Source organism: Chiroxiphia lanceolata, chromosome 20 (genome assembly GCF_009829145.1).
Source record: "Chiroxiphia lanceolata isolate bChiLan1 chromosome 20, bChiLan1.pri, whole genome shotgun sequence".
In the NCBI taxonomy this organism is placed as follows: Eukaryota; Metazoa; Chordata; class Aves; order Passeriformes; family Pipridae; genus Chiroxiphia; species Chiroxiphia lanceolata.
In genome coordinates, this window is record NC_045656.1 from 3,868,052 (window position 1) to 3,881,658 (window position 13,607).

At 47.9% G+C, this 13,607-nt stretch overlaps 1 protein-coding gene across 3 annotated transcripts in view; it reads right to left on the minus strand.

Annotated features, from left to right (window-relative positions):
• The window catches only part of SPNS2 (sphingolipid transporter 2), a 132,361-nt gene extending 122,208 nt beyond the window's left edge, over positions 1-10,153 (minus strand). For all 3 annotated transcript variants that reach the window (XM_032707478.1, XM_032707477.1, XM_032707479.1), the window contains exon 1: positions 9,733-10,153. In XM_032707478.1, coding sequence (XP_032563369.1) covers positions 9,733-10,027 — 295 coding nt within the window. In that variant the 5' untranslated portion in view covers positions 10,028-10,153. The remainder of the gene's footprint in view (positions 1-9,732) is intronic.
• Between the last annotated feature and the right edge of the window lie 3,454 nt (positions 10,154-13,607).

Here is a 13,607-nt window from a genome sequence, read left to right on the forward strand (position 1 = left end):
CTACAGGAGCATTAATAATTTTGAGCCACTTCCAAACAGAAGTTTTAAAAGCACAATGAAATGCAGAGGAAAAGTGATTTACTTCTCTCTTCTTCAGTTACCGTTGCAACTCTCTTGGTCCACAGTACAAGAAAATTTTGGTAGCTTTGTAATAATTTAAAGTATTCCACACTTTTAAAATGCTAATAAAAATGTGCTTTAATACCACGTGCATCTCAGCACACCTTTAAGAACACAGGTAATTCTAACTCTACTTGAAAAGGTGTTTTAGCTTCTAAGAGCCCCCCCTTCTCCAGTGCCCCCAAGCTCAGGGGCTTAAGAGTATGACCCAAAACTTACTTAAGTCTTGAAAGGTCTACCCAATATGTTAAACCACATATAAACAGTGCACTACCTTCCAGAGCTGGTCACACATCCCACCTTACAAAATAACTGTGAGCAACACCCATTGATGCCAAGCTGGAATTTGCCAACACGTAAGAGGTGCAAATTTCCACTCCCTAAAAATACAAGTTTTATGAAGGGAACAGCGAGTGACACCAAACTTTAGCAGTTCTACCAAGACCCTGCTACAATGAAATAGGCAAGAGAAGGAAAAACTCGTTAATTTTATTGCTTTTGCAGCACTTCAGTACAGTTCAAAGCACACCACAGAGCCCACAAGCCCACAGCAGCACGTGCTGGGGAAGTGCTGCTCACTGCTTGTGTACAAAAACTAGATTAAATAAACACAGAGGTAAATGAAATAAAGTTGGTTATTCCCTCAACAGCTAAGAAACGCTGTTGGGAAGAAGGGCAGATATTTTCTGTATTTTGTTATAGGAATATATATAGGAAAATATTTCTGTATTTGCTGTATTTTGTTATAGGAAAGTCATCACCAAGAGATCAATGTTTGCCCTTCCAAGCACTAATACTCAGGTACCTTGCTCGGGTACTTTTGACTGACAAATTCCTGAAAAACTGCAAAGGGGAAAAAAAAAAGAAAAAAAGCCTCATATCCTAATACTACCACATCAAATCATTTTTTGTCCTCCCTCTTCTCCTCCCCAGGAGAGGAGGAACTAACACATCCAAGACGGAGCTGATCAGGAACTGTCAGTTTTAATCAGAGCACCGGAGCTGTCAGTCACCAGTGGCCCTTGGGTATTTTGTTTCCTGAATATACAAAAAGATTGTTATCCCGAAAGTTAGTCAGCATTTCAGGCTGCCAGACGGAAATAACAAGACTATTAGAAATGCTTCCACACTGGTCTAACTGCAGCAGCACCTGAGTTCTAACAGCTCAGCACACCAACCCGGGCAATGACCCCTCTTTATGAGCCACGCTGGTGCAATAGAAATAATTTCTCCTCATTGCATAGTTTGCACAGTTGGAATTTATTAATAGTGCTGCAATTCCATATTAATTATTATTTAGCACCGACAGCAGGCCTGAAACTGCACAAAATTAGTGCCTGGCCCAAGGCACTTCAGCAGCCCTGATTCAGTGTCTCTCAACCGACATTTCATACACCAACCTGCCCCAGGACCAAAGCCTGGACAGCAGTGGCACTTGGGCAGCTGATGTCACATCAGAGTATTTACCCCCTGCCCATCCACAGTGGCTCTGGCTGGGAGAGAGTTCACAAGCACAAGTGTGTTGGAGAAAACCAACTGGCAATGTAAACACGAAAATCCAGTGTCTTAAGGAAAATTATTAGGAAATCTTTTCGGTCTCACATTTCCAAATGAAAAGGCTCGCTGCAGAGGAACACAGCAAGAGCACACAGTGATTTGTGGGCTTCCCAACCCACCCTCCTGGTGGCAAAGCTGGACTAAAGCAACTACCTGAGCCAGGATAAATGCAGAACACCCAAGGTCATCACCACCACACGGGCACTAATCATGAAATGCAAAAGGTGACAGGCAGAAAGAAGGGAAAATTGCAAATCAGCAACAGGGCAAGACCCCCCTTCCAGCTCCCAACTGCTGTGCTGGCAAAGCCTCCCAAAGGATCCCTCCTCTGGAAGGGGAATATGCAGAGAGCTCAGATCAGCAAATCCCAGCACAGGCAGGGAATCAGAGGCAACCTTCAGGCAGGTTCAAGTCGGGCCCTGCAGGTTTCACAGCGACACGAGGCCCTTTGCCACTGTCAGTTCACCCACTCTGGTTGTTTGCCATGTGGCCAAGAACCCAGGCCTGGCATCCTAACACAATAATGACATGTTTCTAACACAAATACAGAAAATGGGAAGCTATGAAACAAATAATTAACTGTGATCTGTTATTTACATAATTATTGGCAGAAGCCTGAACAAGGAGTAAGATGGATTACTGCAGTTTTGGTTCAGCACAGCCTTAAAATAATAATAATAAAGAAAAAAAAAATCATCACATGCCAAGGCTGAAAGGATTTTCATTCCAGCACAGGGTTCTCTCATTCTGCCAGCCAAGCCCCAAGCTGCTACTGCAGCTATTCCATGGATAAACCCTGGGCTTTTCCCTCTGCTCTTCTGTTCTGGCCACCAGCAGAAGCATAAGAAAGGTATTAAAAAAAAAAAAAACAACCCATAAACAAAGAAACAAACAGAAAAGCTCTGTAGGAGATAATATCATTCACCAACAACATAACCCTGGTATGTTCATATTTCTGAAGCCTAAATTTAGGTCTGGCAAGGCATAAAGCTGAGTTTTTCTTCTGTATTTCCTCTCCCTTCTCTTCAGTTGAAATTGCTCTCTGATTTCAGTTGTGGTAGGAGATCAGGAGTTCTGGAGAAGGTTGATTGACATTTATTCCCTTAAAAAAACAGAAGCAGGGAATAGTGGGAGCTCCTGCACTGCTCTCATGACATGCTCCACTGCTGTCCAGAAGGATCAGCCTGACAGAAGGACCCAATTCCTTACTCTGTGGTTTTACACAGCGGGAGATAACGTGGGGATTCCCAGCCATGCCTTGTGTGGAGGCTTCTGTGAAACACAGCACCATGAGGAGCGGGGAGAGCCCACCAGAGCACCCTGAACAGCTCATTCAAGAGCCCTCCAAAAGTGACCTTCAGCCACTCCTGACTGGCAACAAGTCCAAGGTCATGGCCACAGAAGTGCTGGATTGTATCTCCCTTCAGTCTCCCAGGATCCCATACATTCTCACTTTCCTGATTATTTATGTACTGCTGTAAAACCAGGAGCGGGGAAATTAGTGCTCCCTCCCTTTCACTTCCTTTCCCTGCAACCCTACAGAAATAGCTGGGTTACATCAGACAGAAACACCCACAAAATAACAATGCAAACAGATGTGTCGAGGAGAAAGGTGCGCGAGGTGCCTGCTGTGCTCACCAACTCCAGGGTGAGTACTTGTCCAGTCCAGGAACAGGGTGAGCTGATTTACAGCCCCAAGCTCAAAGTGGGGTCTAATAGTTAAGGACTCACAAGTAATGGTTTGGTTTGGGGGTTTGTTGTTTGGTTTGCATTGTCTGAGGGGTTTTTTTATTTATTTTACCTGTACCTGTCTCAGATTTGCCTCTTGACTTTCAGATCAATTCCCTAAAAAATGCAGTTTCCAAGAGATGGCCATGCCAAAGTCCTCTGGAAACCATGGGGTGTTGTTCACCTCACTTACACCTCTCTGGGCTCTGAGCCCAAGCCCATTTTGCTCAAGTCCTATTAGCTTCCATGTCCCCTCAGGCACTTCACAGGTCCTCTGTGGAACTCATTTCGAGCACACATGATTTTTTTGCCAGAACACTCATCACCCTACATCCATAATTCCAATTTCCACAAAACTCTCTCAGCCAGAAGGGCATCATCCTCCATTATCCATTCCCAGCAGACAGCTCCATCCTTTGTTTTTATGATGCTCATGGTGCTTGGGAGATGCAAACACTTCCCTCGAATCCGTCCTCACCCTTTGGCTGTGCTGCCCACAAAATAAGTCATATCTGCTCATCTCCTGGAGCCCCTCACTAACCAGTGCTGCCTCCTGTCTCCTTCAGACTCTCCCATCCATGGCCTACAGCTCTCCAGTATCTGAGAGATGTGGATCAGAAGTACTTTGGCTGCACCACCTGCTCCTGTAGAAGCTGCACAATCATGTCCTGGTCTATAAAACACACCAAGCAATGATGATGCAAACAAGCAAGAGTTCAGGTCTCCAAATTTCCTACTCTCTATCTGTAAAATAAAATTCCCGTTGAATCTCCTTAGGAGGTACCAGGAGCTTTTAGCAACAGTTGTAAGGAACGTCAAGACCTTTACAAACCTTGTTTCATTCACACAATGTTATAACACCTTTCAATCACAAGTTCCTCAGCACTTGAAAGCCCAGGGAAGACCTATGAGATGTCATATTAGGGGAAAATTTGCCAGTTTTTAACGACATCTGCTAAATTTTGTAACCCACCATGCTCCCTAACCAGCACCTCATTTGCTTCTGATGAAATAAAGACTAAATATTTTCAGTTGTTCCTATTAATTATACAAGTTGGCTGATGGAATTTAACCCTATTACAGCTTGGTTTGGTATTTGAAAAGTCCCGAAGGAATGATTACAGAATTCCCACACTTTTGACCAAAAAGCTTCTGATACTGGCAGTCGGGGAGATCAAGGGACTAATAAGATCATCACATTATTCTTAAGAACACCCTCAATATTTATGAGGATCTTAACTCCATGTAATAAGGGCCACATTCACTGGCTGTGATGGCTTGGATGCTTTGGGGATAAAATTAATCAACATGCATGAAAGAGGATCTCGGAGTCAAACAGGAAAATCTGCCCATAATAACAAAGATAGTCACAATCTGGCAGAGTTACAGCACAAGGAAGAAAAAATACCGTGATTAAACATAATAAGACTTCACTTGAAATGTAAAGTACTCTGGAACAAATTCTGCCAACTCACTTAAGAACTGGAAAACAGGAAGGAGCAGACTCTGCAATAAAGCCCATCACAGAGGGAAAACACAGCAGTAGGGAATTAGATGCTGCTACACAGTCCCCTCATCGTGCTGCTGAGCACTTCTTGTCACCTGCTTTTGAAGTGCAGGAGGTTCAGTCCTAAATTCTGCTCCCAGTGCAGGACTTGTTGAATTTTGAGCCAGTCACAGGTACCTGTTGTCCAAGTGAAACACTGTCATCCTTTCACAAGCTCTCCCATGTGTGAGCTGCTGGCACTGCTGCTCGAGTGCATTCTGTCAATATTATTTTCTAATATTTTCCAGCACTGAAGTCCTTCCACAGCTCAGTCCTGGGCTGAGATTAGCTCAACAAGAGACAGAAGAATGAAGAGCTTGCACTGCCACTTCATGGTTTCCTGCCTGAAGCTGTAAGCACTGAGTCTTGTTACAAGGCTCTCTTTATCCCGTTCCGTGTGGGATCTCAGGCTGCACGAAGCTCATTCAGTAGGAAGCACACTCTCAGGTGATATGTTACTATCACAAACATGAGTTCACAAGTAAAAAGAAGCAGTTTTGGCTCATAACCTCTTGAATGTCTTGGCACTTGAGAGTTAGTGCTGAACCTTTCCTAACCCTTCGGCTGGGGCTCCTACAACATAGTTTGAAACTCGACTGTCGACTTTCAACGATCATTTGCATGCGTGTATCTTCAAAGAATGGCATTTGATTTGCAACTGTGTGTTGTAATGAGAGGCTAATTAACACAAATATGGCTATTAGCAAGTTGCAGACACTTGAAGGACAAACCCAGCAGACCAGAGCCTGTGCCTTACTGTGTGACAGGAGTGGAGAACCTCAAGGATGAGCTGATACCAGCCAAGGCTCTGCCACTAACTCCATCACCACAGGCAAATGGCTCTACAACTCGGTTTCCCCTTCTGTAGTGGGAGAGTAAGACTCATTTACTGAGCTGGGTAGTTCTCCAGCTTAATTAAATCGTTACCTTTAAATTAAAGGCACTACAGAAATGCCAGGAAGGAGCGTCTGAATTAGAAGGTGGAGGTGACACCCTAATGAAGCAACACTATTTTCATCGTCACCAGTAAAAGGTCACCCATGGAATAATTGTGAAACCGCATTCCAAGCTTCTGAAAGGAAGATGACTTTTCCCAAAACTTCATTAAGGAAGAAGATGCGTCCCAGCATCGCCAGGTGGCTGAAATGCTGCAGCTTCACAGGTAAACCTACAATGGTTTCATTGCTGCTTGTTCTCCCTTGTCCTCACTCCTGGCTTTCCTAACAGCAGCAAAACATCACAGCTCTTGAAAGAACGCTCCTTCCACAGGCAACTGTTTTCAGGATGATCAGGGACCTATTAAGAAAATTGCAGAGGACCATTTCCCTTCGAGTTGGTAATGCTCAGCACAGTTTTTAATCTTTCCTTTCCAAGAGCCACAGTGGAGGCACTCTCACTTTTTTGTCTGGGACAGCTTCTCCCAAATATCATTGTATTTTAACATACTCCACACACAGAGGAAATTCCCAACTCCATGTAAAAATAAGGACATTATTGAAATATCCACTGCTACAGTGCAGGCTTTTTATTTTTAAAGTACTGGAATAAACTTAAACCACAAGAAGCAGGCCAGTCCTTGGTGGAGGCCCAGTTTCACCATGTATTCCCAAAAAAGCTGCAACTCACTGTCAGGTGTGAAGCTGATAAGTCCTCTGTCTCAGAAACTGCCCCCAAGTTCTGCCCCAGACACCAGAAGTCACATCCCATCCTAAACTCATTTAGTCCAAACTGGGAAGTCATTAAGCCCAAACCAGGAAAACTGGCAGCCACTTTCTTGTGTCTTGTACCTGAAAAAAGGTCACCCAAGAACAACTGATTATACACAATGTTCTTGTGTCCAGAGCACAAACACCGCAAAATACCACATTTGCTGTTTGCTTTGTAGCAAGGCAAAAGCTTTTATTTTTAAATAAAGCAAGATGTGCTATAGCAGGGGTCAGCCTAGTTCTTTCTCTTACATTAGATGCTCTTGCATTGACTGGATATGTATCATCCAGCTTCTGTGTGGAGATGTTAAAAAATAGTGGAAGGTACCCAGGGAACTACATTTGGACCAAATAACTCTGTATATGATCTTTTTTTCCTAGTGACTAAACATATACTAAATATATACTTGCATACACTTGTTATATATATACATACACACTAAATATATACTTTTTCTTATACTTGCATTTATTTTTAGAAGGCCAAAATGACTGCAGTCAAGTTCTCAGGTAAAATAGAAATTGTACTTGTAGTACTGTGCCCATACAACTGGATTCTCTGTTTGCTTTTTTCTGTCTGTCAGCTGCCTACTAATTGCTTTTGAGGCCACTGACCTGCTTTTGACTAAATTTGACAGCAGGAAGAAGTCCCAAAGCTCCCAACACTTCCATTTACAAAAAAAAAAAAAAAGGTTGGGTAGAGGCGAGACTCTCATAAGACAAGAAGAGAAAGGTTAATGACAAAGGTCAACTCCTGTTTGACGTCAGAGAACCCACAGGAGGGATCACCCTTGAGACACAAATCCTCAGGAACCTGTTTCCATTGGTACTGATGCTCTTCTAACACTTGTTTCAAATGGAGCTGGAACCAGAAATTAACTCCAGTTCTCACAGCAGTTCACTGGCCTCAGGTAAATCATAACTTCTGATGCTACTTCCCCTGCCATAATGTGGCTGGTGTTAAAATCCCTTATTACGTTGCTGCAACAATTCATATTTGAAATGTACTTTGAAGGTCTGGAGAGTTGTATTCACTAATTATTACCTGTCTTGAGACATGAGCTGAATATTCAAAGTGCCAGCTTGATTCATCTGCAAGTGCACATCACATAAGCATGTGGTATGCACTAAGAGTCAAAACACAAAAGCAAAGATTGCTTTCAGAGAAGACTTTATAATCAAGTCAGTTTTGAGCTCAAAACATATAATTTTTATTACCACGGCTCTCCTATTAGACTGGATTTAAATTATTCCATGTTTTGGATTAGCACTTTATAAAACACCAGTTTGAAAAGTAAACACCAATTGACAGAAGACAAAAAGGCCATGCAAAGTTTGATTCTGTCCCCAGGGGCAAGTCTGATGTCTGAGATCTCAAACCTTTGATATCAGGCTGAATGCTAACAGATAAGTTCCACGGGGCAGTTATTGAGCACTGCAAAAGCAGAGTTTATCCTGCAAACACTGGCAATCATAGCACTGGGACTGGCAATGCCACACTGCAGTAGGCAGGCATTTTTATCTTCTGCTTGGTCAGGCACTTTCCAGCCTTCCCAGAAAAGATGCTGCTTTCATTTCTTGCAGGGGGAAAAAAATCAGATGACAAAGGTCTTGCTGAAAGTACTACAGCAAATAGATGAACTAGATAATGAGTTATGATTTTTTTTTTCAAGCATGCACGAGGGGGAAATAGCTTCCCAAAAAGGAAACTTTCAGTGCATTGAAGGAAAATGGTGCTTTGTAGTAAAACTCTCTGCTAGAGAGGTTCCTATTTGAGGGCAAGGGAGCAAACTACGATTTCCTTCAATAATAACAGGTTAACCTCGTATCTTCAAGCTTCCTCCTGGAGTAGACTGACTACCAGCCGAGCACTCAATACCTCCCAATACTGGCCTTTACATTTCCTGAAGGAGCAAGCCCTGTCTGCAAATAATAATACAAAAAGCCACAACAGTGCCAGCTAAATTTTCCTTCTAATCCTCCCCATCTCCCTACTCCAGACAAAACAAATACAGCCTGGCCAACTTATTCTGACAACAGTGACTAGATTTATGTCCCTTGCACTCTATCACTGCCCTACAAACATACATTATTTTAATGCAGCATAAACAAATATCTGATTTGCTTAACACCACATCGAGTCCTAGTGATTAAAACATATATATGCATAGAGCAAAATTTATACATGCACAAACCCCTTTATAAACTCTGAAGATAAAACTATCAGTATTGCCAAACACAGAATATGCATTATATTCTAATGACATGAGACAGTTGATTACCAACAAGCCTACTTCGTTTCTAATCAGGAAAAGTTTAGTGATGATCTCCTTCCCTGCTGGGAAGGAACGAAGGAGGAGTCCTCTCTAGGGATGGCACAGTTAACATCCCAATGCACATTTATTTCGGAGCTGAGCCTCATAGTAGTAGTACCCACCGAGGCACACAGCGCTTCACGCAGCGCTGCTGGTCACGCATCCCTCAGCGCATCATATTAAAGTGTTTACCTCCAGAAAACCGAGCTTTGCAAAGTGCACTGCAGCTGCCTGGCGGCTCCTCCTGCGCCCGCTCCTGCCAGCTCTGCTGTCACCTGCCCGGGAGTTCTGCAGGGAAGGGACCCTCCTTGGCACAGGGCTGAAGGACAGCCGGGTGTTGCAGGCGCTCCGCAGGAACAAAGCGAAGGGCGATCTGCCTCGCTGCGATTTTCGCCCCCGAACACACGCTCGCATCCCCGTTTCGCACAGCCCGTGTCCCCGCGGCCGCACCTGTCACCCTGTGCCGGGATCGATACCGCGGCTGCCACCGCCCCCCGAACCTCCCCGAGCACCCTCTGCCCGCCGCCGCTCCCCTCCCGCACCCCGCCGGCTCCGCCATCCAGCCCGCACGAACAAAGGACTCTCCTCTTATTTTCGATAAAATTCTCACAAACTAGAGAACAATACCGGAGGGGCCGCACAATGGGCACCGCATCCCTCCCGCCGGCCCCGCTCCATCCCCGCCGCCCCCCGCGCCGGGACAGCGCCGGGCACGGCGGCGGCCGCCCCCGGGGACGGGCAGGGCGGGGGCTGCGCTCACCTGCCACCGTGTACCGGTCCAGGTAGTTGAGCACGTTGCCCACGCTGAGGATGCCGGCGGCCGCCACCCGGGCCCGGCCGAGGCTCGGCGCCTTGCGGAGGGCGGCGGGGCGGTCGGGGTGCTTGCCGCCCGCCGGCGGGTTCATCCTGCCCGACAGGGTCTGCACCTCGCCCTCGGCGCCCCGGCCGCAGCAGCCCCGCTCGCCGTCCTCCTCCTCCTCCTCGTCGCCGGCTCGCAGCCGCCCGCCGCAGCCCGGGCTGCTGCCGGAGGAGCCGTCGCTTTCCAGGCACATCATGGGCTGCGGGAAGGGGATCTCGGCGTGCGGGGTGACTGACCGAGTGACGGACGGAAGGACGGACAGACCGACGGGCAGCCGGAGCGCTCAGCGCCGCATCCCCGCGGCCGCCCCGAGCCTGCCCGGGACCGGCCGCCTCTGACAGCGCGGGCGGGGCTGGGGCTGAGGGGCGGGGCCGCGCGCAGACTCCGCCTCCCGCCCCGCCCGCCGCGCGCGCCCCGCCCCACCGGCCCCGAGGGGTCCGTCAGACCCGCCCCGGGCGGCCCCGCGGGGCGGCTCCTCGGCCGGGGACAGACCAGCCCCTGGGGGGTCTCCTCAGTCCGCCTCAGCGCGGCCCCTCAGCCTGGTGCAGGACGGCTTGTCAGCCGTGTTCAGACGGGCCCCGAGAGTGTCCCCTCAGCCCGCCGCGGCCGTCCACAGACCGGCCCTTAAGGGGCTCCCCTCAGGGCGGCTCGTCAGCCGCCCCGCAGCCCCCCATAGACCGGCCCTTAAGGGGGTCCCTCAGCCCGCCTCAGTCCAGGCATGAGGAGGTCCCCGCAGCCCGCCTGAGGGCGGCCCCAGTCCGGCCCTGAGGGGTCCCCCCTCAGCCCCCCTCAGCCCGCCCCAGCTGCCGTGACGGGGTCCGTTACCCCGCCTCTGGACGGCCCCTCAGCGCGGCTCAGACCGGCCATGAAGGCGGTTCCTCGGCACCTCAGCCCGGCCCTGAGGGGATTCCCCCTCAGGTCACCTCAGATCAGCCATGAAGGCGGTTCCTCAGCAGCCTCAGCCCGGCCATGAGGTGGTCTCCCCTCAGCTCACCTCAGCCCGGCCATGAGGGGATAGCCCTTCAGCTCACCTCAGACCAGCCATGAAGGCAGTTCTTCAGCAGCCTCAGCCCGGCCGTGACGGGGTCCCCACATTCTGCCTCAGCCTGGCCCTCAGGTGGTCCCTTCAGACCGGCCACAAGGGCTTCCCCCTCAGCCCATCTCAGCCCAGCCATGAAGGCGGTTCCTCAGCTCACCTCAGCCTCGCCCTGAGGGCATCCCCCCCTCAGCTCACCTCAGCCCGGCCCTGAGGGCATCCCCCCCCTCAGCTCACCTCAGCCCGGCCCCCTCAGCCCGGGAGCAGCCGGGTCTTACCTGCCCGGCATCACCAGCACGGTGGGACCAAGTAATGACTTCCCTTTCTCTACCTTTATTATTCTACGGCACTGCACAGCGGGCTTCAAACACACCGATGGGCAGAACTGTGTAGTTACTTGGAAAAAACAAAAACTCTGAGCGCCCAGGGCTGTCTCCAGGCACAGGGGCTGTCAGGGAAGGGACGATTTGAGGCAAGGCAAAGGCTCCCTGGAATGTGCCACCAACCTTGCAGCTCCCTGCCTGGCCCCAGACGATTTTCCTATTGCACAGAAGTAGCTTCAGGAGCAACATGCATCTTCAAAGGAAGTAAAATTGCTCCAGAGCTCCCCTCACTGCAAACAGTTCCATCCCGCTCCCTATAAAGTTCCACCTTTGAGCTAAGAACGGCCAAGAGACATTTCATTTCAAAAGGAAGAGTCTTCAAAGAGATAAAAGTGTTCAGAACCAGAGTGGCTCCAGCCTGTCATACCTGTCGTAAAACTACAAAAGGCAACTAAAAACAGAGAAATAAAATGATTGCTGGAGAGCCAACGCACGCTTGTCCAAGAACAGCACGTTAGGATTTCGGATTTCTCTCAGTCTGTTGATCTTACCTAAGAAAATGTGTCATGATTAAAGTCTTTGTCTCCAGGATACACATTTAAACAAACCCCCATCGCCTTCCTCTGTGGAACGTGGAGCTCTCACAGCTCAGCCCGTGTGTGTGCTCAGCACACCTGGCTGTGTCACACCCTGCCACTGATGACACCAGGGACAGACTATGCCAGAAATCTGGAGAGATACCACCAAGGGAACCCCGGGGATGCTGCTGGGGTGAAAGGGCACTTTTTGATGAGTCAGCAGCAATTCAGGGCTGTTTGAGCAACGCCTCTGAAGAAAGGAGCAAACACCCTTCCTGGTGACGTGTGACACTCCCTAGCAGTAAATGACATTTTAGTGCTGAGAGTGGGCCTGCACAGATGTTCCAGAGCTCATTTCAGTGACAGAAACAACGTATCTGGATTAATGATAATGTTCAGGTTGACCTGTTGAAGTCTAGGGGAATAATTTTTTACTCCATAGCAGCATCTGCAGTTCAAATGTGACTGACTGTATGGGAGAGGTTATACTGGCAAAGCTGCTTGTTCACATCCCCACTAATTCCACTATTCTAGGGGTGTACGTAATTTGGGCAAGTGACAGTGGTCACCCAGAGTATTAGATAGCTCAAAAGGAAACAAAAAACAAAACCAAAACAAAAACCGAACAGAAACCAGTAGAATTAATAAGAAGGAAAGAGGGAAAAGGAGTGAAATGCCTTCACAAGGATCCCCCAACTTGCCCAGCAGTGGAGGCAAAACTCCCGTGTTCTTTAAGCCAGACATATCAGGCATTAAACAGAGCTGAACTGCAGGTTCAAGGAGCTCCAGAGAGACCAGCCAAAGTGTCCAGGAGCCCTCAGACACATATGGGCTGATCCACTGTCTGTTCTACTCTCCTTTTTTCACTGCCTGGGCTGCCCCTGGGCTCTGCACACAGAAAGCAATGTTCAGGAGATGTTAATGAGATTAAAAGGCAAGGCAGAATTAAAGACCTTAGTCTTATGGATCTAGTGGTTCTCCTGAAAGCAGCTAAGAAAACAGAGCTTTCTCAAGGAACTGAAGTTTAATTTTATTTCTTTCCATTTAACCAGTACCAAGCACAAAGACAGAGGTGACACTGAAGCCAAGGTGGTTTACTGTATGTTAAAATAACTGCCTAAGAAGGCTGGGGAGTGACTTCCCCAAGTCCCCTTGATCCAGCAAATCCCCCCAAAAAGAAAAACCATCCCAAACACCAACTTAAGGTCAGTGTATATGCTCCAGAGTTCGAGCAGGCCATCGAACGTGGAGCAATGCAGGACCAAGGTCGCAAGAGCATCCTTTTATTTCTGACACAGAGAGGAGTTCCAGCTCAGAGACATCCACAGATATAGCACAAAGAGGCACTGCTCGGGCAGTGAGTTACATGGACACACAGGGTGTTGCAGCCAACCCTAACACCTTCAACTGTACATGGAAAACTCACAAACACAGCAGATGCCAGTGCATCCATATAATGAGATTTATATAAAGGAAAAACAGAGGGAACTGGAAAAAACGTGATAGAATTGTCTTTAGTGGCAGGATGAATCATATGACTGAACTGCTAAAATCACTGGTTACCACCTCTTAAGAGGAACAGCGTGGATTCTAGCTCAGAGACATTGCTGGGTTTGGCTGTTACAGGTTGTTGAGAGGCAATTTGATTACAGTGTGCAAGTTGTAACATGGGGAGAAAAATGCCAGTTTTAAGAGCTCTAATCAAGAGGGAAAAGGCATAGCAAGAACCAGAACAATGGCTGAGAGCTGGAGTTAGAAAAGTCCTAATGAATCATCTGGTTCACATTTGTTACAGAGTGATTATCCTCTGGAACAAAATGCTAAAGAAGGGGTGTATCC